Source organism: Protopterus annectens, chromosome 2.part1 (genome assembly GCF_019279795.1).
Source record: "Protopterus annectens isolate FY-2018-M chromosome 2.part1, PAN1.0, whole genome shotgun sequence".
In the NCBI taxonomy this organism is placed as follows: Eukaryota; Metazoa; Chordata; order Ceratodontiformes; family Protopteridae; genus Protopterus; species Protopterus annectens.
Window position 1 is genome coordinate 921,403,629 of NC_056729.1, and position 26,569 is coordinate 921,430,197.

Sequence of the window (26,569 nt, forward strand, 5' to 3'; positions counted from 1 at the left end):
AAGTCCAAACTTGCCTCCTGCTACTATAAAATTTCAAAGTTTGTAACCGGCCAAAGATCCTCTACCCATCACTGTATCTCCCTACATCAACTGAACTGGCTTGAGCTACCCAACTATCTCACCTATAATCAACTGATCCAAGCTCACAAAATTATTTTTAGCCCCTCTCTATGACCTTCTCTAGCCTCTACTTTCCAAATGCATTAACCTAACAGATGTCTAAGGTCTAAATCACAAAACCTAATAAAATTGCACAAACCTGCCCATCCACCAGGTAAACATCTATTATCCTTTTCTCTAGCACGACAATGGAACTCTCTCCCACCTCTCATTCAAACCACTAATAGTCTCTCTGCCTTCAAATCCTTACTGCACTCATACCTTTCTTCACAGCGGGACTGTTCTTGTTCCCACCCTACATAGCTTCCCCTACCTCCCTCTCCCTCCGTAAGCTATTACTTTCTGTAAATAAACTCCTAGTGTGCCTATAAGCTACAGCTCTAGCAAAGAATAAAAAAAAAAAAAAACACTTGTTTGCTTCTAACAGTTTTTATCTTGTACTGTATCACTTGTATCCTCTGTACTACTATTATGTATGTATTTTGCATTCTGTGTATTACTATTATGTATTTTTTGCATTCTGTGTATTACTATTATGTATTTTTACTGTCTATATTTACTTTGACTGTATGTATTATTCTGGAGCTTTTCTCCCCAGAACTCCATTGAAAATGGGCTCTTCATGGCCCAATGGACTATCCTGGCAAATAAATAAATAAATAAATAATAAAAGGGAAAAAAAAACTGCTGTCCAGGACCAAGAAGGAGCAGGTGCCTAATTGGAAACAATCTCTCCTTAGTCTGCAAAAGCAAATAAGAGCACTAGTGAAATCCTCCAAAGTAAACTTCAAGTCCAAACTGGCCACATCTACTAAAGACAATCACAAGGCTTTCTTCGCATATGTCTGCAATCTCAATGGAAGCACTCAGATCTGCTCAGAACTGGTGGTCAAGGACACCATATACACAAATGCTATAAATATAGCCAACATGCTAGCAGACAGGTTCAGTGAAAACTTTACCCATCTGTCCCCCATCAGTAAATCAGGACATCCCCAGCACCTGCCCCCCCCTCCCCTTATTTCTAGGGAACAGGTCATCACTACCCTGTCAAGGGCACAAAATACAGCCACCATGGGACCAGATAACATCCCAGGCTGCATCCTACATGAACTCAGGCATGAACTTGCAGCACCATTAGGCACCCTATTCAACCAAAGCCTGAGTACCGGCTTTGTCCCAGCCGAGTGGAGGACAGCCACTATCATCCCTCTACTCAAAGGAGGAATGTCCACCGATCCAGGAAATTATAGACTCATAACTCTAACTAGCCTGATCTGCAAGGCCATGGACCGGATTATCATAGACCTCATTAACAAGGACATTGGCAACCTCCAAACACTTAATCCCACACAGTTTGGTTTCATCAAGGGGATGTCATGCCTGTTAAATTTGGTTGACTTCTTTGAGACAGTCACAAAACCCATGGATGAGGGGAAGCTGGTGCACACTGCCTACCTTGACCTGGCTAAAGACTTCAATACTATTCCCCACTCAGGTATAATAAATAAAATCTCTCAACTAGGCATCAAGCCATATGTTACCAGATGGCTAGCAAACTGGTTCACCAATAGAACCCTCCTAGTCAAAATAGGGGAAGCCACCTCAAGCAGTTGACCTGTAACAAGTGGTGTACCCCAGGGCTCAGTCTTGGGGGCCTTTGTTTTATGGGATACACCTTTCTGAGGTGCAGGCCAAAACCAGTGACTGACTCCATTGTAGGAAAGCTTTCTATATGGCCCACCTCATTAGTAAGGGTAACTCATCCAGAGACAAGGTGGTCATAACATCTTTGTATTTTTCCCTTATAAGACCCATTATTGAGTACAATACCCCTTTCAGCATGTACCTCACAAAGCACATGCAGCATCTGGAGAGACCACAGAAGTTCCCTCACCAGGAGAATCCAGGGCCTCAAACATCTACCCTACACAGATAGGCTAAAGGCCCAAGGCCCTGTCCCTCTACTCAGTCGCCTACATGCTCCTCAGAGGTGACCTCTGTCTGGCATACAAAGCAATCTCAGGGATGGGACTGCTGCACATCCGCAAGTCAAGTTCCACTCGAGTAAACTATACAAGCGACCTCAACCTGGTCTGTGACATCAAAAGGACTTGTTGACAGGACAGATTTGTGTCCCAGAGACTCCCCCTTCTGTGGAATAGACTCTCGCTCCACGTCAAGCAGAGTACCTCCTTAACTCTTTTTAAGCGCAACCTGGATAACTGGATGGAGAACAGAAAATACACCCCTGGGATTCCACCTGTGTCCCTGCTGGAGAGGGGCATCGGGTGCTGACTTGTTGGAACATGGGCTAAATTCTTGGCTAGGCTTGTAAGGGCCTCAGGGCCAATAGCCTAGTAACTTCCTATGATCCTATGAAAAAAATCTTTTCAAATTAAGATGAACACACTAAATAAATTCAACTCATATGAAAGCATTCTAATTTTTTTGTTCTTTTTAGTTTGGTTTGATATACACTCATTTTGGGTCCTTGGATATTGTGTATATTTTTATTCAATGTTTATAATACAGCCATGTGAAAAGAAAAAAGCAAAACATTAGTGGAAATGAAGCACCACGCCTCATTTGCTTGGTTACTCAGTAGGCACCTGTTTGATTCAACATTTATCCAGAATGGCAGTATTTAACAGAGGAAACTGGACTCAAACCTAGCATGATGAGCTAGAATAAGGTATTACAAAGTGAGGCCAATGGATTCAGTTGTCTTCCTGTATATAATCACTTTAACTGAAACCTGGGTACTCAGAATAAAATAAATTAAAATTCTGGAATCTGTTACTATAGGACACACCTCAGATTCATAGGAAAAAATCACAACACAGAAGAAATCATTAATTACATTTGTATGCCATATAGTTTTATCAATGCCTTAAACTGATGGATGTTTCTGCTTTAAATCAAAAAATTACATCAATGTCCCAATGCAAATCAAACTTCTCATTAATGGATAAATACAGAGCAAAGCACTTCTGCAAACTGAAATGTCATTGTTGTAATGAATGTAATCTGAGAGAGAGAATTTTTATTTCTGTTGGAATTTTTTTAATATAATTTTGTTTGATTCATCATTTTCAGTTTAAAATTGTTCAGATATGGTCAGATGAAATCACCCATGCTGAGGTTCTACTGATACCATAAACTTGAGACAGAACAAAGACTAACACCTTCTATAAGATTGTTGTTAAAACCGACTTTGCCCATTGGACCAGTGAAGACATGCATGCAGACTGCACTATGAGATTTCAACTTACAATTTCTGGCAGTGCTGAGCGTGTTCAAGTATCTCCTCTTTGACACGATTTTTAAGCATATCTTTTCTCCATCTAATGTCTGGAATATCTTTTACATCTTTTGAGGAAATAATTCTGAAAAAGAGAACCAGTCTGAGAGTAAATACTACATACCACTTTAACGAATTTGTTATTTTAGAACGACTCATATCTATTCTATTGCAGTTTTCCCTATCCGACACTTCCTATCAGAAATAAATTCCTAGACTCCAAAAGTAAATGTGAATTAGACAGGTTCAGGTAATATCAATTAAATTCATTTTCAGGGGTTAGTCCAAAAATACAAAACATCCTTTGGTTTAGCAGCAGATGACAAAGACACACGTTTTAGAAGAACAGTAGAACTTTGCTAGGAACTTACATACACAGAAAATTATCCAGCAGCAGATGGTTGTTCCATAAACTCAAATGTTACCTTTTTAGGCTTGCTTTACAAAAACAGAGCATGCATCAGGTAACACTCTCCATATGCCTTTACACAGGTATTACTAAAACAAAAAGGGAAACCACTTAGTCCTACTTGCAGGCTTTAAGTGACAATCTAGAAGAAGTGCTCTTGATATACAAGTTTCTGTTATCATATATGCATATCTGTCTGTCTACTGCCTGGGTCCATTTAATTTGTTCCATCACTACATGCATAACAATAGTCATTCTTTCTTCCATCCTCTCCTGCATCTCAGTCACATGTTCTAAGACACACGGAAAAGGGTTATCTTTGTTAATTCTAGCAGAACCCTTGGATGTCTTCTGCAAAGTTCAAACTGGGTGAATCCCATACATGACTGAGGTATCTAACTAATGTCAAACTTAACAGAGGGTAGAAAGGTATCCAGTTTTCACATTCTTGTAAATTCACCACCTCAACACGTTCTTTTCATTTTTTTTTTTCAATCACTTCACCAAGCCATCTATTCGCAGAGGTGATATACCAAGTTCTGATCTGTTTAACTGTAAGAACTGGCAAATCTCTTTCACAATCATAAGCATGAAAAGGGTCTCTCAACCTGTTAGATTTTCCTTGGGGATACCATCTGACTAAACATAAGTATTAGCTCTGTTACAGTACATTTGTCAGCTATTATGTGTAACAGCATAGCCACAAGATAGGGGTGGCACAGTCCAAGACCCCCATTTTATACTGATGCCTTCAAGAAGTGCTAACTGCAATCCCTAACATAGAACTTGGGAGAAAGAGATTACCAGGTGGTGCTAATGAATAATGGAAACATTTGCAAGGGGCAGTTTTCTGACACTTAGGACAAGCCAAATAAAACCATAATTCAGCTTTAAACAAAGCAAGTGTATCAGCTTGTTTTGGTTCATGCAATAGGTTACAATCTCTACAGACCCTGATGGAGGCTTTACAAGAACATCTGGGTAGCCCATTCTATTTGCAGATTTTAAAGAGCCAAGAAGACACAAATCTGGTATGAAGAGTTTTTATAAAATAGTCGAACTAAAAAAAAAAAAAAAGTCTTACTTGCAGGCTCATTCTTAATCACAGTCTTTTAAAGATTTCCAAAACACAAAGTTTTAAACAGAGAAAATATTCCCATATCTGGGTCCAAAAGTGCAAAATATTTTCTTTGCCCATTTGTTTTCCTACACAACTTAGCAGCACAAGGCCTCATTCAAACTCTCTACTGAAATGAACTCACACATACTTCAGCTGATTACAAGCACCTGTTTACCTTCTCCTTAGTGCTGCTTAAAGGACATCAACCCTACTGACTCATGACAGGCCACAGATATTGTAACAACTCATGACTAATATGCCTAACATCATCCGCAGACCCTGCTTCTTCTCATACAGAGTACACTTTCTTTCTAAATAATAAAGCAAAGCACATATAATGTTGAATGCAGTCTAAACATTCATGAATTCAGAACAAAAAATCATGCTAAACACATGGGTACTCCTCTGATGATTAGGACAAGCCTGTATGGTTTTGTATGTCATTGTATGGCCTGTCGTGCCAGCCTACACAAAGTTGGAGCATTTGTGCACCACTATTCATCATGCAGTGATGGTTAGGAGTACCCTGTACAGACAAAGACACCTACAAACAAAATTGTCCCTATAAAACCACCTCTGAAACTCTGCCAGTAACTTGGTGAGTGTAGAACAACAACTTTGTGCATTGAGTAACGCACAGTAGCTAGTCCGTGCATTGAGGAGCACAGCCCCTTGAATTTAATACTATATGGCCTAGTCTAGTCTCTAGCCCCAAAAGCACCCTTAGTCAGCCTATTATTTATCCCCAAGCACTGTACCCTGGTAGCTCATCTAATAAAGAACCTGACATCATGGAAAAGCACTTTCCCAATTTCTCCACAAACAGTTTAGTGAACATGGGTATACTAAGATATTGTGACAATTATTCAATGTTCACTGACAACCATTTAATCCCCAAAAAATGTCTCTGGAAGCACAACTCTCATTTACAGACACTCATAATAACAGTCTGCTTGTCAGAAACACAACACTCTACAGCCACAGCATATAGTATGCACCCCACACATACACCTACTTATGCTGAGGTACTTAAATACAATCTTCCCAAAATCCAAAGACCTCCCAGAGATTCCATCTTCAAAAATTATCATCAGCAAACCCAAAAGCACTCAACAGAAACAGCCCCTAATAATGCAAATACAACCACAGCCAGTGCAGCTTCAACTATCAAGCCCATAAGGCACGCCAGTACACTACCCAGGACTCTAGTTGTAGGGGACTCCATTGTACAACATACTGATGCCCCACTCACGAGGCTAAAATGGGAGAAAGTAATGGCTAGTTGCCTATTAGAGGCAGTCAAGATCTGCCAAGCTACACATGCACTCAAGTTATTGATCCACAGGTACCAGTATGATTCAGTTATAGTCCTTGTAGGTGTAAATGACCTAAGATGAACTTCCATAAGCTATATGAAAAGAGAGACATTATGGAGCTCTTGGAGTATGTGCCTAGAGTTGAGCAACATTCTACTTTCACCAAGGATGATGCTACAATATGGACAGAGGGTGACTGACTTTAATATTGGCATAGTTTTTCGTGTCATGTACTAGGCTGGCTGCCCTTCTGGGACATTTTAAGCTTAAAATAAAAGGGGTGAAAATGTAGGAAAATAAAAACGTACTAAAAAAATCCTGCAATGGTGAGCAGTAACTGGAACTCCAGATAAACAAGGTGACTGATCAATTCACAAAAAAAAAAAAAAAAAAAAAAAAAAAAAAGTAGTTCAGTTTAAACACACAACATAACTCAAGTTTCAAGCAATTCATGTTTAATAGTTAGGAGCTTTCAGCCTTTACGTACTTAGGACTTCATCAAAACTTGATTTTTTGGATTTATCAGTCACCTTGATTATCTTGAGTTCTAGCTACTGCTCACCATTGCATGATTCCATTTTAAGCCTAGGCAATTTTCCACTGGTGAGAATCAAACCCTGTATCTTGTGTGTGTGAGGTTAACAGCTTAACTATTATGCCACCCCTTCCCCCTGAAACTTTTCAGCAAGGAAGGACATGGTTAACCAACAACATTGCATTGCCAAGGATGGGATGGTCTGCACCTGTCCACTCTAGGCTTTTGAATATCAGTTAAAACACTGTCCTCCCCCATACAAGCCTTTTTAGGCAATGCCAAACTGACAAACATCCAGCATAGTAAAATCTATCCAAGAAAATTTAAAGGCTTTACTACTCAGTGTCAGGAGTCTAAACAAGAAGCTTCACTCCCTCTAAACTCTCCTCACCTTGGAGAATAAGGCATCTGTCCAGTTACCTGTGTAGTTACTCAGATATGGTTTAAAGACACAGAGAGTACCCTGGTAGTGCAAGAATTCAGTGCCTTCCACACACTTAGACCAGCAACTGCACAGACAGGGACTAAAGGAGGAGGTGTCCTGATCTACATAAATAGCAAGCATGCCTCTCAGATGGTTAAACAAGATAATGCCCTGAAGTTCCTCCAAGTCCAGATTAGTATAGATACAGTCCCATACCATATCCTAGCAAACTACAGGTCACCCTCTATGTCCCATGAAACCCATAGCTCATATTTAGACCTACTGGAGACACTCACTGCTCAACCAAATGCCGTACTTATAGGGACTTTAATTATACCTCTATAAACTGAATCCTACATGACTCCAAATTTGCAGGTGTAGAAATTCCTAGACTTTGTAAACACAAAAACTTTGGAACAGTTAGTGCATGCACCTACTTGAGGTCCACACATATTGGACCTGGTACTTACAAATATAAGAGAACACTGCATTCTCATCAATGTTGTGCCTTCTCTGGTAAGGTCAGACCATAAAGCAGTTTCCTTCAAAATAAGAATCAATTCTGTAACTCCAGCAAATCTTGTAACAGAATCTACTTCAAGGCAAATTACCTTTTGTTCAGTGATAACTTGTTAAAATTTCCAGCCCCACCAAATTCAAATAACACAACAGCAGCCTATGTGGAATTATTCACAGAAGCTCTGTACAACCATATCAGTGATTGCATAGAGGCTGCTGTGCCTACCACAAGAAAGCCCAAAACTAACTCAAAAAACAACCCCTCGGTGGAATCCAAAATTAAACAGGTTGTCCAACAAAAGAAAAAGTCATAGCTAACATTAGGAAGTATAACAACAAAAAAGATAAAAACTCTCTCATCAAACTGACAACTAAGAGAACTAACTAGGTCCAACAAAGCAAATTTTGAGGTAAAGATAGTGTCCCAGGCCAACATCAACCAAAAGACCTTCTTTAGCTATGTCCGAAACCTCAAACACAGCACACAACAGTGTGCCAAATGTTTGGTAAATGGAGGCATGTTCATGGAACAGGGAGATACAGCAAATATTCTGACTGACAAATTCAGTTACGAGTCTACCCCATCTCCCCATCAGCCCCTCCCTCCAGGAAATACCATCTAACATAACCCCCTCCAACTATCAGCAGGGAGCAGGTCTTACATGCACTCTCTAAGGCAAACAATACATCTTTGATTTGCCCTAATAATATACCAGGATGCCTCCTAAATAGCCTGAAATATGACCTATCAGGACCACTGGAGTCACTAGTCAACCACAGCCTCCACACAGGATTTGTGTCATGCAAATAGTGGACTTCAGCAGTCATCTCTCTGCACAAGGGTGGACCATCAGTGGATCCAAGGAACTACAAACTCATTAGGCTGACTAGTTTCATATGCAAACCATGGAAAGCTTCAGAGACTAGCCCCAACCCAATTTGATTTCATCAAAGTCAGGTCATACCTACTGAAACTGGTAGACCTCTTTGAGAAGGTCACCAAGGCAACTGATGAAGGCAAAATGGCGCATATTGCCTACCTTGACCTAGCTAAAGCATTTGATGCAATACGCCATTCAGGAATCACAGGATAATAGAAGGTTACTAGGCTAATGACCCTGGTGCCCTTACAAGCCTAGCCAAGAGTTTATCTCCCAAAAAAGAAACCTCAGTCAGCACCTGTCACCCCTGTCAGTGAGAGATAAAGGTGGAACCCCTGGGACAAATTTGTGGTTTTCCATCCACTCATCAAGGTTGCACTTGAAGAGGGTTAGCGAGGTACTCTGACATGAATGGGAAGTCTATTCCAGAGATGTTGCAGCCTCTGAGAGACAGACATGTTGCATATTAGATTTAGGCCTTTACAGTGGGTAATGCGCGAGGAGTTAGACTTACGGATATGGAGCATTTTTAGTAGGGCAGACTCCGAGATTGATCACCTCTGAGCAATCTGTACAATACCAAGTAGACTGATAGTGACTTGATCCTGTTCACATAAGACAAGTGTTGGAGGCCATGGATTCTCTTTGTGAGGTATTTCTTTGGCCTTTCCAGTTGCTGCAGATGTTTGAAGAGGTATATACCAAACGGAGCATTATACTAAATTATTGACCTAATGAGGGAGGAGTATAAAGAAGTAATAACCTCCTTCTTTCTGGATGCAATCCCTTTACTTATGAGATGAGACAAGCTTTTCTGACCACTGTTGCTACATGATGGTCGAATGTGAGATTATTGTCAACGTAAGTACCCAGGTCTCTCACCACAAGTTGTGTGCTTAGGGGGTTGTCATTGATGTGGTAATCAGTAGGGGCCTTGTTATTGCCAAATGGTATGATTTGTGTTTAACTTGAAGGCAAGACTTTGGCACCAGTCATCTATTGCTGTGATATCCTCTTGCAGTATAGTAATATCATTTTGGGACTCAATGACAGCACCCAACTTACAGTCATCTGCAAACTTGGTCAGCCACAGGCCTTTTGTCTTTGCCTGAACCTCTGAGAAGTGGATGCCAAACAGTAGGGGTCCCAGGACAGATCCCTGGGGAACACCACTAGTGACAGGGCTGCTACCGGAGGTGGAGGCACCCATTTTGACCTTGTGAGTCCTGTCGGTGAGCCAGCTGGCCAACCACCTGATGACACAGGGATTTATGACAAGTTGTGTTAGCTTTCGATGATGCCCAAGTGGGGGATTGTGTCAAAAGCCTTGGCTAAGTCAAGGTAAGCTGTATGTACTGACTTTCCCTCACTCAAGGCCTTGATGACAGTCTCAAAGAAGTCAACCAGATTCATAAGGCAAGATCTGCCCTTGACGAATCCGAACTGAGTGGGGTCAAGTGCTTGGAGATTGCCTATGTCTTTGTTTATGAGAGCCATAATAATATGTTCCATGGCTTTACAGATCAGACTTGTCAATAATAGTAATAATAATAATAATAGGGAGATAATTTCCAGGGTCAGTAGTGGCACCAACTTTGTGCAAAAGGATGACAATGGCAGTTCTCCACCCTGCTTTAATGAAGCCTGTACTTAGGCTGTGGTTGAATATGGTGCTCAATGACGAAGCTAGTTCTTCCTGGAGATGGTGCAGAATACAGCCTGGGATACTATCATGTCCCATGGAAACTGTGTTCTTTGCTTTGGATAGGGCCTTTAACACTTGATCTATGGAGATGTGAGGTGTGAGACAAGTATCGGGGATGTTGAATGGATACGAGGGTGAAGTTTGCTCTTAACCTATCAGCTAGTAGGTTGGCTAAGTCAACAGGGTCAGTGTAAGTGATACAGTTAAGGACTAATTCGGAACAAAACTGGGCTTTGCCATGGATATTCCTTACATAATAAGAAGGCTTTGTGGTTTACCTTTGGTTCCAAGGCTAGTTTCAATTCATAATTGGCTTTGGAGGTTTTCACTAGTGATCTTATTTGCTTGTTTAGGCTAAGGAGGGAGTTTTTCCAATTTGGACTTTGTTCATTTTTACCTTTGGACAACAGTTTCTTCCTTTTGTTGTAAAGCCTGTTGACAGAGGATGTCCACCAAACAGGTTTGTGTTTCCTTCAGGAACAGGTTTTAGTTCTGTTGGGTATAACTGAGTCCATGCAGTCATACAGGTGCTTGTGAAGCTACTGATGCCCTCCCTTACAAGGTTGTAGTCAGCTTTTGAGAAATATTTTAGCCTGGTTATGGCTGGGGGGGTTGGGTGGGATAAAAACTTCGAATGAGACAGACCAATGACCTGATCTCAGCAGGGAAGAACATACTATGAGAGTGGTGCAGCAGTCGCCCATGTTGGTGAGACCCAAGTCCAGAATTTTATCTCCTCTTGTGGGGGGAATGAGATGAGCTGGTGCAGTGCATTAGAACTGATGAAGTCAAGGAATCATTGAGTGAGTGCATTAGTGCAGGAATAGTTCACCCACTGTATGGTGAGGTTGTTGACATCACCAAGGGTCAGGGTTTTGAGGATACCTTGATAGAATCAAGTAGCTCTGGGTAGGAGGAGTGGGTATCCTGAGTCATGCAGGGAGGACTATAGCTGGCTATCACTTGGATGGGTTTCTTGCCAACTGTCAGTTGCACCTGGAGTAGTTCCAGTGAAACATGCTGGCAAACAAGTCTGGAGGTGTGTCTGTCCTTAATGAAGATAGAGACTTTACCACTCTTAGTCTCCCCAAGCTCATTTTGGGGTCTGAATGTGTGGAATGAGGTATAGCCTGGTAAGGCAGGGGTGATCTCTGCAGCCCTAAACCAAGTTTCTGTGGCCGCACAGACATCGGCATCTTCCAGTGTAAGGAGAGCCTTCAGTGAGTGCATTTTCAGGTTAAAGCTTCTAGTGTTAAGCAGCATGACCTTCAATTTGATTTTTTAACAGACTTTTTATGTTGGAAGATTTGTCTTTGGGATATTGCCTAAAAATGGCACAATAGGGGAGGTAAGAGCCTTGGCCATGATCTGGAATCCCAGGGGTGACAGATGGAGGCCATCTCTGGCAAAGCATCGAGGCCTGTCAACCATGTCATCCCAGGCAGACAGATATTGGATCCCCTTGGAATGACACCAGAAACTAAGCCAATTGTTGAAGTCAATTATTTTTTGTTGGTATTATGGTATCATTATTGGTGAAGGAAGGATGTTGCTTAGGGCTAGAGTCATACCTGCCTGGGACACATACTTTGAGAGCTCAATCATGTCTCTCTTCATATAGTCCAGGGAGGTATGTCTCAAGGGTTCCCTATCAGAAGCCTGAAACACTAAGCCTGAAAATCAAAATCCTGAAAACTAAAGCCTGAAAATTCAAAATCCCGAAAGCCCAAAATCCTGAAACTCAAAATCCTGAAAACACAAATAATGCTAATATGTCACTATAAAGACACTAATATCTACCAACTGACCCTGACCCTAACCCTAACCCTAAGGTCCATCACTATCGCACACTCACCTGACCCGCGCCCTAACCCTAACTCACTTAAACCGCTCCTAACCCCAATATTTGTCACTATTGCATACATGCCTAACCTGCGCCCTAACCCTAACTCACTTAAACCACCCCTAACCCTAACATAAAACCAACCGCACACTTACCTGAACCCAACGCATGACCTAACACCACAGGGCTAACAATAGCAAAGCCACAATGACGTCAGTATGTCCATTTTGTGTTTTCAGGATTTTGAATTTTCAGGCTTTAGTTTTCAGGATTTTGATTTTCAGGCTTATAGTGTTTCAGGCTTCTGATAGGGAACCGTCTCAAGTCATTCACACCAATAGAGTCATACTTGTATTTATTGTGGAGAGACTTAAATGCGTGCATGATGTGGACTTCTACCAGCCTTCTCAGCAAAATTCCTTCTATAAAATTGTATGGTTTGGATGCACAACAAACAATGTAAAATAATAGGACACATTTCTCCATTTTAAACCTTCCATTCTGCAGCATGTCCAGTGTTTCCATACTTCAAAAGTTTGGTACTAGTCTAATCCCTAAAACAGATTATAACATGTTTCCAGTTGTCCATCCAGGCTTTTTCCAGTTCATTCAGCACACAGAGCCATGAAGCAGCCTGCCTGGGTCATGTGTCTTATTTCCTTAAGCCCCTTGATCTCTATTTCCTGCCCATTCACTTTCCTGATGGTTCATCTTTGCCATCTCTGCCCATTTTCCTCTTCTATGATGAACATCAAACAAGTTATCTTAAATACTAAAATAAATAATTCACACAGTGAATCAGTTTTCCACCACTTAATATCCAACGCAAACATACCCTAAATCATTATGTTTCCTGCAGTCTTCTGCTACATACCTGCATACTTCAGAAAGTCTATATTTTACTCTTCAAATCAACTTTTTGAAGCTATCTATGACTTCCTTGATTTCATGGATGAATTTAGACTCCTATCTCGTGGCCACTTTACAAAACATTTACACATTATCACTTCCTCCTCTCTTTCTGTGTAATTGTTTTCATTATAATTTCCCGACATTTATTTCAATCTTAGTTGAATCATTTTTCAGGCCCTCATTTTACTGAATGGCTTTCCTTGCACCTTCACAGTTTCCTCCCATCTCTTTTTATTCCTACGAGCTATGATTTTTATGAAACTGAATTCTGCATTAGATTACTTTCTTACCACATTCATTCCTATTCCTGCTACAAGAAATATGACTCATACCATACCATGAACACAGCTGTAAACTGTCTCATTTGCCTCTATGCCACAGTACCGTCTTTCTTTTCAAGAGCCTCACATTTTCTTCAAATCAGTTTCCAAAAGAGAAATGATCATATCCTTCACCTTTCTCTTCTTGGATGTCAGCAACCTCATATTTACTGCTAGAAACTGTAGCCCTCCATCAGTATGCCTTTTTTCTTCATTTCTCACCCTTCAGTAACTTTTCAGAGTTTATCATCCATCATCTTTCCTGTATGTGGTGATCTTTATATAGTAACTACTCACCAGAGGTCACAAACCTCCAGCTAGTGCTCTGAGGTCAATATATCTCTCTCTTCAGTGCTCTGTACATTGTCCCTAACTGGAAATAACTGACACTGCTTCTTCTCACGCACTATGCTATCCTTCCTAAGCTATTGGGTGGGTGGCCTAATGGTTAAGGTGTTTGCCTTACAAACACAAGGTGCAGGATTTGAGTCTCACAAGGGATAATTGGCTACACTTAAAATGGCTCACAAGGGCAGTGAGCCTAGTACTAATCTATACATAAAGCCATTCATCAGATCATTTGCCTACAACCTGTGCTTCCATTATGGTTTCAGAGACAATCCCTCCTTTTATGCATACGGCAAACTGTTTATTAACTTATTACACAGTCTTCTGGCATTCAATATCATTATTATCATATTCATCATCATTAAGCCTTGATACAAAGAAAAGATAATTGGCTTCAGTAACTGGTTACATTGCTGGTGTCATTCCAGAGGGGTTCAGTATGTGTCCACATGGTATGAGATGCTATGCTCAACAGTCTGGCTTGCTTTGCTAAGGACAGCTTGCCCCTCTTGTTCCAAGGCTTCTGCATACTAGCTGAAGCCTTTGCTTCCCCCCAGTGCCTTTCTTAGACAGAGTCCAGTTGATGGGCATTCTAACATAACTAACATATCAATCCCAGAACTAGATCACACTAAAGTGTCTCTCTGCGGTGCCAGAAGTCAAAACAATAAACTGCCTGTTCTTGAGGCACTCTTGCCTTTAGAAGCTATCCATGTCTGCATATTACTGGAAGTTGGTTTACATGTAAAGAGAGCATTCCCTCTATACCAGGTTTTGAACGTTTCATGCCTTCAGACCCAATGGCAACTGTGATGGAGTTGCCATATTTGTCAAGGAACATATTACCTCTAGGCAGATACCCAGGGACCCACAAAATAAACTAATTGAACTACAGCTCTCTCTATTTAGAGTAATTATCAACTAACAACTTGCTACAGAACACATTTTTGTACCCTGATGGTCATAAAAGATCTGTAAATGTTCTAATAATCTCCCTATTATCAAAAACTCCACTATTTGGGATGACTTTAATTACCCTTTAATAAACTGGGACACCTACACCTCCAATATAGGATATAACCAAAAATCTATAAACTTAATTAAAATACTCTTTTGACCATTGAATGAACAGACCTGCTAGAGGACACAGCACTCTTGACCTAATTCTTGCAAACATGGCTGACTTTTGCATTCCCCACTAAGTCTAATCACAAACTTGTGGCCTTCTCATTTAAATTACCAAATGCTCTTGTAGTAAACTATACTGACTTTAAGGACTACAAATGTACCACTCTCAACCTACTATATGATGAAATAACAAAAGTCACTTATGGAAATTTTATAGCTATTTAGAAAAATGCAGAGAACTAGCAATCCCTATCAGAACCAAGTATCATGAGAAATTCAAACTACCCTGGTTGTCTACCACCATAAATAAATAAATTGTACAACAAAAGAAAGAAACTCCTTAAATTGAATGGTAGATCCAAAACTCCTCTTCTCATGGAAAATATCAAAGCATTATAAAATAAATGAAAAACACTATCACATCCACAAGAGGAATCCATGAGCTTATGTTGGTTTCTGAAGCCAAAGATAATTATAAATCCTTCTTAAACCACATTATAAAACTAAGAAATAATACCATACATTGCTGTGAACACATTCATAATGATGTCTCGTATTCTGACCCAATAAACATTGCCAATATCCTTGCAAACAAATTTAGTGCCTCCTTCACCCCAAGGCTTCTATCCAATGCCCTAAATATCTGAATGCCTTATTTCCCCAATTATCTCTAAAGATACTCTTAAGTGTTAACCAGGACCAAAAATATTCCTTCATTGCACCTGATAATACATTTGGTTGTTTGATTAAAAGTGTTAATAGTGTTAAAATGCCTTTGCAGGCCCATTCATTAAATTGTTTAACCTAAGTTTAGCTACTGGCTTTGTCCTCGAGTGTCATACTACAGTGGTGAAGTCCCTCCATAAGGGTTATTACATTTACAGGCCTCATCTGCATAGCTATGGAACATATTAAAACTGGCATCATGAACTACTATATAAAAAATCTTATTTAAATGTGACCATCAACTCTTTGGCTTTGCGAAGGGTAGATCCTGTCTACTAAATCTAGTAAACAAAGGGTATTGGAGGCAGCAAATGATGGCCAAGTGGTGCACACATCTTATCTTGAACTGGCAAGGCCTTCAGTTCCACCCCAAATGCTGGCATCATACAAAAGCTATATACTGTAAAAACAGGTGTGCATGTAGTGAGATTGAGAGTAAACTGGCTAAAAGACAGAACCCATACAGTCTGAGTTGCAGGTGTCTCGTCAGAAACTATGAAAGTGGCCAGTGGTGTCCCTCAGGGCTTGGTACTGAGCACTTTCCTTTTGCTACTTATTTTTCAGATATCCAAACAGAAGGCTAAGACCTCTGGCTAACAAAGTCCATAGATGACTGCAAACTGGGGACTGTTGTTGTTACCCTCTGACTCTCAAGTCTTATAGAATGAGCTCTACCAAGTAAACTCTTGATGCACCAAAACAAGGTCAGACTAACTGCTAACGTGCAGTATCATCGCATTTGATAGACAACCCCTCCCCTCAACATGCAGACAACACACCACTACAAAACAAAAATGTAGTCAGGGACCTAGAAACTTGAGTTGATAATTCCCTCTCTTTTGACCATAACGTGACAACGGTTGCCAGGAAATCCTTGTATTTAATAAAGTTGGTTGACAAAGGAATATCAAGATCTATAAGAGGTAATCAGCCCTTGTACTCAGCATTGATCAGGCCAATTATCACGTATGCTACCACTTCAGGATGTATCTCACTAAACATAATTAAAAACCCCAAAGGTGCTTAACCAAAAACCTCACAGACGTAAAGGCCCTAAGCTATCAAAAGTGGCTGGATGCTCTGTCCCATTCTTCAGTGTCCTAAAGACGTTTGAAAGGAAATCTTGCTTACCATGACATTAGAGGTACAGTTGTTCTGGCCCTCCTGTATAAGTACAATGACTCCATGAGTACTACAACCAGAGATCTAAATTTTTATTAACAGATAAACAAACCAAGGTGGAGGGACAGATTTATAATCCAGTGGCATATAAGCCCATGGAATAAACTTTACTGTATGTCAAAAATCACTATCTTCCTTAAAACATACACTGTATGACTGGATGCATAACCACAAATTTACTCCAGGACTGTCTGGTTTGGCCCTCCTTGAGAAAAGAGGTCGAGCCTGAGGGAGGGTACTGGCAAGGCCAAAATGATCATGAGACCCAGTAGCCTTGGAATATCTATGTATTTATGAATCACCAGCTCCACAACCTCCCCTTCATCCATGCAGTTTTTAATACCCAGTTTTCTTTCTCATACCTTCTCACTGATCAGACTCCTTGAATTAAATGCAAGTTACTGCATGTGCATAGAAGGGCAAATATACTCCTGTGATCAGATGTAATTAACTGTGTATGTGTATAGAAGTGGAAAATGTCATCTACTATTGTAACAAACTGCATGCAACAATTTTTATCTATTCAGATTAGTTTGTTTGCACTGTAAACTTTACTTAAATGCAATACAACAGGTTGTAAACTTCTGAAATACTTATATCATTTGAATTGTGACACTACGTCATCACTGCCCTGTTCATGGCTGAAGGTCCTCTGGTCAGACCACCTACCTGGTTAACAAATCAATTAATAAAAATAAATAAATACATACATACTTACATACATAAATAGCTGTCCTTTGTATAGCTAGTGATGACTACTTGCACTCCTGTCATGTTTAATAGAACCATTATTATGACTTTTCCTAAAATTAATCTAAATATTAAAGTATACTATATTTTTAAACTGCCACAATGGCACAACTATCTGACTGTGTCCATTATGGTCACTGTGAGATAGACTGGAATCAACTGGACAAAGATATCTGACTTTCAAAAGAAATATGCATACAAAGTAAACTGTACTGGAGCTCTATCATTTTAAAACAATGTATAAATATTTCTATAACAGATAAAAGTAAACAAGAGTTGCATTATATTTGCCTTTTCAGAAATGTGAAATGTTTAAAAGAAAGGATTGCATTATGTTTGCCTTTTCAACAAATGTGAAATGCTTAAGAGAAAGATACAAAGTAGAATTAAATTGTTTTGCTACTGTGGAAAAGTATTGCAGTTTAACTAATTCTTGTCTCATTCTTAACTGCATACTTTTTAGCAGAAATTACTTGCAGGCTACTGGATTAGGTTAAGTGATAATTTCCTTAACTGGGCTCTGGATTGTTGAAGCTTCCCCTTCCCCTTGGACATGCAACTATGAAAAAAGAGAACGGTATATTCTAAGTTCATACTGCGGTCATCTGAAATCATGTAATCCTCTTTGGAAACGTAAACAGAGGAAGTGTATGTTAATCCTTGTGACTTAACAGTTACTGCTGGAAGATATCCTGGGGACAGAGATACCGCTTGTAATGACTGAATATTTCTATTTTGAACTAAAAAGTCAGAGATAGAGAGGTATAGGTTATCTTTAGCCACAGGCAGACATTCAATATTACAGTGATTTTTCCAACCATTAACTACCCTTTTGAATGTTGTATTTTTACTTTATGGTACAAGTCTTTCCATATTTATGTGGGAAAAAATAAATACAATAACTTGCTTATTTCAAGTAAATGATCGTTTCAAATGTAATTTTCAATACTTGTAGCTGATGTTTTATTTATTGGTTAAAAGAGTTTTATATTGCAGTGGGAAAAATAACTGGGATCTTCACCCAGTCTGAAGTGAAGCTGCCTGAACTATTGCTGCCATACAAGTATTTAAAGGCTGCCTTATTTTAAGGGTAAGCAGTAAGGCATTTTCTTGTTTTATTAGCTTTAACTAACTGATAGCAAGGTACCTTAAATCTTGGTAGGGGAAGAGAAGGATACAGAGAGAGAAAGAGAGAGATGGTGCTGTACAATCACTGTTTACCCCCATTTTAAAATATTGTGTCAGTGTATTTGTGCTGTTGGAGAATAATTCTGGTCAAGTCAAGCTTCAACCAGTGTAGGGAAAACTGCACTGAAGTCACTAGGCTTGATCTCAGATAGTAGAAATCCTTGGTAACCAATAACTGTATCTTTTCTAGCTGGGAAGTGTTTAATGTTTGTGCCATGATGAGATCTTAAATGTTAATGCTTTAATTTTATTTTTTTTTCAGCAAGACATCAAGATTCAGTTTCAGCAAGATCTGAACTCCTGGATATGTGAGGGGAGTTATGGTGGGTTCTTGTTCTACTCAAGGCTATGGTGAATGTGTGAGTTAGTGTCAATTTACACATTTTGACAGGAAAGCTCTATGCTATTTGGAACTATGGATGAGGTGGAGTTCTTATTTCTTGTGCTATTTACAAACTTTTGAGTTCTCTGTCTCTTTGTATATATATATATATATATATATATATATATATATATATATATGACCGCGGTGGTGGTGCTGCGGTAGCATTGTTGCCTCACAGTAAGACGTTGTCCTGTTCGATACTCAGCTAAAGCGTCTTCTGTGTGGAGACATGTGTGAATGGGCGTACCTTCACTGAAGGCTGTGCATCAGAGCTGGCAACTCGGTATGTAAAAATCTACTGCCAATCATTAGCGGACCGGAATTCCGCTGTGGCGACCCCTAACCGGGAAAAGCAGAAAAGACACAACATATATATATATATATATATATATATATATATATATATAAAAGGGAGCCGTTTATAATCTCGAAATACTGAAATGTCGAATTTCAGTACCTCGAGACTATAAACCCGAATGTTTAAAATAGCGAAAGTTCATAATCACGAATTCGAATATCTCGAATTTGAGGTTATGGCCTTACTCTACTTGATGTCCAGGATTGTGTGTTTATGGTGCGTGGTGCCGTGTGTGGATCTAGGTGTTTTATCAGCTGAGTGTTTTGTAAGGGATTTGAGTGAGGGTTAGAGTGTGTTTGAGTGTGGTGATATGTTTGATGTGTGTGTGAGGGACTGGAGAATGTGCCTGTGTGAGTTTGCTTTTGTTTCCTGTTTGTGCGATCTCAGAGTTAGTGTATATTTAAGTAGGGGGTGTGTGGGAGCACAGCCCCCCACATGGTGGGTGCAGGGGGGCTTGCCCCCCTGCTTATGTGTGTATGAGTTGTGTATGTGTGTAGTTTTTATTTGTTTATTTTGTGATGTGGGTGTAGTGTATGTATGGTGTAGTGTATGTGGTTTGTTTGGTGTTTAGAATTTCGCGTTTTTTGGCTTGGGGCTTTGTGGATTCGGTTTCATAGTTTCGAGATACTGAAATTCGATGTTTCAGTATTTCGAGATTATGAAGTGAATCCATATATATATATATATATATATATATATATATATATATATATATATATATATATACACAGACACACACACACACACACACACACACACACACACACACACACACACATATAGATACATACAATATGGATTTGAGATTTTCTTTTTTGTTTTCATGGACATGTTTTTACAATGAATTGTATTTGTTGTGCCAATCGTTTGTATTCCGTTTTTTTTTTTAACTTCTGAACACTCACTTTCTTGACCATGTCTTGCTGAGCTGGGATTTGATGTTTCAGAAGACTACTGACTCTTTAGTTAGGTTTACAGGAAGGTAATTCCCCCTGTTTATTCATGCCAAACTGGCCTATTGTTTTACATGTTTTTTTTTTTTTCTTTTGAGAAGGACTGTAATAGTAGATGTCGACATTTTGGGATGTTGGGGGCAGACAATTACTCATCTGTTTATATTCTGACAGTTACTGATGTACCAACATCATTTTTCCCCAGATGTTCCTCCAAACCAGGGATTTCTCTGCTTTCTCCCTTTCAGGCCATTCATTCTCCAGAAATATAAGTTCAACAGCCAGACTCCATCCTGGGTCAAACGATAGCTCAATGGTCCTTTCATTCTTTATCCAGGATTGAGCTCATCTAACCCATTCATTCCCACAGGGTGAGGGTCTGGATGTAAGCAGCAATGGTGGTAGTTGAATGGGTCATCCTCCCAATCCCACTTAATCTTATTTCCACTGTAGCCAGTGATTACGTTATACAGCTGTCAAAGAAGAAGTCTCCCACCATACACATGCTTCCTGAAACTATTTGTAACAAGCAGCCACTACAACTCTACGAGGTACATCCTGGGTTCCACGTGAACTCATTAATGGAAACCACACAGAAACTCAACACTCAAAAATAAATCTACCAGTACTAATGGAACATATCAAATTAACAAATAACACTTGCACACAGTATAAACAGCATTTCTGAAGAGGCAACACCCCCTTCCACTCCCATACCCCACAAGTTTAAATATATTACCTCCAAGATCACACAATATTGGGGCAAAGGACTAAATCCTTCTCTTTGCGGCCTGCTGATCTCATAAAATTACCATCTGAGCCATCACCTTGTAGTGCAAGTGAATGGCATGCGGGCCTTCATTGCTTACAAACAAAAAGTGCACCACCTGGTTAGTAAAACCAGATTGTAACAATATAAAATTGAATCCAACAAGATGCACTGACTACACTTTGATGTGGTATACACCAATTAAATCCGCATCAATGATTTTGCAATACAGAGGCTTGTCAAACTGCCACAATGGGGTCAGCAGTGCAATAGGTCTTATCCCATTCTGCCCCACAGGATGAGCATGCCCACATCAGTTTCTCACTGCTGTCCTCCTTACCTGGCTCTTCCAGCTTCCAGAGATTCTAATCAAGTTCTTTTTTAACAGTTTGGATGATTTATGTGATTTTATATTTCTAACAGCTTTACTTTTGCTGCTGATTAAAATGTTTTGGAGATAGACTGTTCCCATGAGTTTATGTTGGTCTGAGACAGAGATCATGTAGACTTTGTACTAATTTAATAGCCAAGCTTTTACAGAGACAGTTTCAGATGAGGTGCTATTAAAGAGAAGGATGACACCAAGGGATCTACAAGATGATATGATCTGCAGACTAGCAGATCTTCTGACAAATACCCCAAGTGCTTTGAGAAGGAAAAATGTCAGAATACACAGAGATGACGTCTTAAGAGCAAAACCCCTCATCTGTTTAATGTTGTGTATTTTCAATAAAGCAGTATCAATTTCTAAACACATTATAAGTGCTTGATTACTCTGAAGTCTCACCTGAATTTATTTATAGTTCATTTTTGTAATGATTTCAAGAAGTCTCAACCAGCAATTTCATTCTTCATGAAGTGACACGTTTCCCCTGTGTTATATAGATAGATACATAGATAGAGATACAGAGAGATGTGGGAGAAGGAGAGAGGACGAGGCAGGAAGAATGAAGCAGCATTCCCCCTAAAATTGCAACAAAGTATACAAAGAGACAATGTCTATCCTGAATGAGTGTGGAAAACCAACAGACCCACTCCAATGTAACTTAGGATACTGCATCTGGGTGTGGAAGGCCATGGCATTTGGCACAACATGTCCCTGATTTTGCTGAACATCTCTGATTTTGCCTTATATTTTGTCTTATCCCATATAAAATGCCTGATTTTCTGGGAAATCAGTCAACAGTGCCAGACATTAGCGCTGCATACTTGTTATTGTTCAGAAAATGCATGTTGATGGAAAGACTGTTGTTTTATTAGCTTTTTAAATCAGTTAGTGTAATACTAAAAAACGTGTCTCTGATTTTACCCCCCCCCCTATTATTTGAGAGGTATGGGGACTAAGAAGGGACATACATGGAAGAAGGCAGACTAAAATGGGAGAGTAACATTGAGGAAATACACTACAGGTAAGACACAACAGTGTATTTTTTTCAGCTTGTTCAGATTTCATACCATGATGCCTGTCAACCTAGACCAATTTACATCACTGGTTGTCTTTCTTTCAATAGAAATGTCAAACAGAGCAAACACAGAACCAAGAATAAAGCAAAATCCAAGGCTACAGGACCCGAATCTCCGAATGATGTAAATTCCAATCCAGTGGGTTAAAACAGCTCCTTTAACACAATACCAAAACCACACAATAAATCAACCAAGTGCTTTCGCTCGGTTATTACCGAGCTTCTTCAGAGTTAAAATACTTTGTAAGAGCATTGGCCATATTAAATACTAAATACAAGGTCAAATGGCATACCCTCCTCCCTCTAATGTACCACCCTTAATCAGTTTTTAAAAATATAGTGCATATAATGTCTCGTTGGTGTGTTGAGAACTTCCAATCTAAAAAACAAAACTCAAAATGTAAAACACCAGTGTCAAAACTTATAAAATGTACACTGTATAAAATCCATAAGTGAATAAATGAATGCAAGGTATACATAGAGTAGCTAACTAATCAAAACATAAAAATGCATAAATTACAAATATAAGTAATAAGGTTAAAAAATCTTCTTGTAAAACCATTTATAATCGTGCTCTCCTTAATTTAAGCACACTGTTGATGTTCAAGGCTTCATTCATTCCAGGCGGTCCAACTGCATCCAGCCTTAGCTGCCTTTCTTTCAATAGAGACAGCACTCCATATATGGCATTGGCTCTAAGATATAAGGTCTCACATTAGGAGCACATACCCTTAGATCAGGAAAATAAACTGCAGCATACCTCTCAGCTGTCCAGATTTTTGCAGAATGTCCAAAATTCTGCTCATATTTTTAGTCTGTTCCTGACGAAATGTGTGTTTTTCTGGAAAATCACTGGGATGATCTGAGGGTTGAAGTCACCAAATAATGATATGCATTTGAGTTTCAGACTTCAAATCCTTCAGAAAATTCATCTTAACACAAACCCTATTACTCTAGAAACTTTCTAAGTTTATAAGAGCAATATTTAAAATTTGTCCTTATTTTTGGGCCTTTGGCCCCCATTTTATCAGCAATAGAATGCCTGTTGGAGATAATGATGAAAACATAGTTATATTTATGAGGCAGCCCCAGGAAAGTGGACACAGTCCTCAAGTTTAATGTTAGGATCTCTCACCCACAACATGTTACTAACTCTGCAGGAAGTTCCAGTGCATCTCAAAGTCAAGCACATGCTGACATTGCACTCAGTCTTGTACAGAAGGAACACCCATGTACCTCTACACCAGTAACTCTAGACCTAGATGAACACTTTGAGGATAATGCCAGGCATTCTGAGGTAACAGTGTCCATGGTGACACTTTTTCAAAAGGCAGTCTGGCACACACATTTTTTACAGCTACTCCAGGAAACACAAAAAGCATTGGCTGCTAAGCAGCAAATGTGCTGTGACATTGTTAGTGTATAAAGCACAGCCGCAGGGAGTCAACTGGAAATGGGCAGAGCCCCCCCAGGGTATGCATGAGAATTTCTAACACAACCTTGAAATGGCCAAGAGTAGAGATAATGCCATGATCACACTGATGTGTAGTATGGAGGCACAACAAGCATCCATAGCCAAATTCATTCGTACAGTAGTTAGGACTCACCAGACTCAAGCAGGAGTCACTCTTGGAAAGGGAAGAGGACGGGGTACTGTCTGGACCTGTGGGAGCAGATCACATGAGATGTTAAGTGCTTCTTAGGAAAGAAATGTAACTAGTCGGAGGGGCCAGTCACAACAGATTTCATGCAGGCCACATGAGTGTACATCAACACCAATCAGAACCTCCTATTCGAGGTCCCGATCATTTTCACAAAGCACTGTCAGTTCTGTGTCTGCAGGGTCATCTGCATCAATTAGGTCATGGCATCAAACCAACTGAGCATACAGGTCTCACTACAGCCCCTCTTCAAAATCACTTCTACTGTCATGTCTACTGTCCTTAGGAGATGTGTATAACTCATTTGATCTTGAACTACTGTAAATTAATATTGACATTTCTGTTACTTACAAGTTACCCTTCATAAAGACTCCTGAATGGATTAAGCTAGACAGGGAAGAACAGTTGAAAAATGGGGGGCATTGAGACACTTTACAGCTGTATGCATTACATCTTTGTAATAGTACTGCTTAGAACTTCAGGGAACTGTGGTAAGAAATCTGTATGAAAACATGCCATTGCAGTCATTAACCCAGTGCTCAATGCACTAACATTCCTGCAGCTGACAGTTACTTACACCTGAGAAGTTTTAGTACATGACTTTTCATGGAAACATGGTAATTAGTAAATTACAGATTAAAATAAGACTCCTGCCATTTAAACAAACACCGTTGCCACTTCATCCTCACCACTGCATAAATAATGATAGTTATTGTGTATGACAACATAAAGTAATCTGATGTGCAATACCTCAGCAAACAACATACTTTAATCTGATATGAAATTGCAAAATATAAAAAATAATACATTTTCATTCAAATGCAATGCATGAACTCATCAAATATTGAAATAACAGTTTTTAATAATTATACCAAAGGAGGACATTCAGTACGTGCATACTTATGTACACCACTTCAGCAGACTGTACTTTGCAAAACAGTTATCACAGGATCATAGGACGTTACTAGGGCTATTGGCCCTAAGGCCCTTATAAGCCTAGCCAAGAGTTTAGTCCATGCATAGACAAATCAGCATCTGATGCCTCTGTCCAACTGGGACAAGGGTGAAATCCCAGGGATGTATTTTCTACTTCATATCCAGTTATCCAGATTGCGCTTAAAAAGGGGTAAAGAGGTACTCTGCTTGACGTGGACAGGGAGTCTAGTCCATAGATGGGGGAGTCTCTGGAATACAAATCTGTCCTGCCAGCTAGTCCTATTGATGTCCCAGACCAGGTTGAGGCCTCATGTGTGGGTTGCTCCAGTGGAGCTTGACTTGCGGATATGCAGCAGTCCCATCAAGTCTAAGTCCGAGATTGCTTTGTATGCCAGACAGAGGTCACCTCTGAGAAGTCTGTATGAAACTGAGCAGAGGGATAGGGCTTTTAGCCTGTCTGTATATGGTAGATTTTTGAGTCTCTGGATTCTCCTGATGAGGAACCTCTGTGGTCTCTCCAGCTGCAAATATGTGCTTTGCGAGGTACATGCCAAATGCGGCATTGTACTCAATAATGGGCCTTATAAGGGAAGAATTCAGGGATGTTATGACCTCCTTGTCCCTGGATGAGATATCCTTACTTATGAGGTGGGTCATGTAGAAAGCTTTCCGTACAATGGAAGCAACATGGTGGTCAAAAGTCAGGCTGCTATCAATCTGGGTTCCCAAATCCCTCACGACTGACTGCATGCTTAGAATGTTGTTATTAATGTGATAATTTGTGAGGACATCTTTCTCCCCAAAGGGGATGATGATACATTTTTGTATTCATCCTGAGGCCATGTTTCTGGCACCAGCAGTAACCCATTTGTCACTGCAGCTCCAACAATGATGGTGATTATTACTTATATGAAGCCTTACAACATCACTGAACAGGAGTCAGTAAGCACTCAGGCATGACTTTTACACACAATTATATGATACAATTGTTTGAAAAAATACTTTAAGGTGAAAGAGAATGTCAGATGAAAAGTGACATCAGACCATGTACCTCAGAGCACAGCCCACAAATTATCACTGCATGCATTATTTATACTCTATGTGCTTTTTACAATAAAGACAACACTAACACTGACCTGAATGTTATGGTCCATAGTTCTGAACTAGATGCTGCCTGCCACACGGGGTCCCTTACCTCTGATGCTGTCAGCTGATCATCATCACTCAGGGGGAGACTGGAAATTGGAGCTGCAGTGACAAATGGGTTACTTCACCACCATACTGGTGCATAATCACTTTATGCAGAATGCAACA

General features: G+C 39.8%; 1 protein-coding gene across 1 annotated transcript in view; it reads right to left on the minus strand.

Moving 5' to 3' along the window:
• LOC122794919 (NACHT and WD repeat domain-containing protein 2-like) overlaps positions 1-26,569 on the minus strand; it is a 1,236,179-nt gene that overhangs the window by 738,859 nt on the left and 470,751 nt on the right. Inside the window, exon 11 of the mRNA XM_044063511.1 lies at positions 3,396-3,509. Coding sequence (XP_043919446.1) covers positions 3,396-3,509 — 114 coding nt within the window. The remainder of the gene's footprint in view (positions 1-3,395; positions 3,510-26,569) is intronic.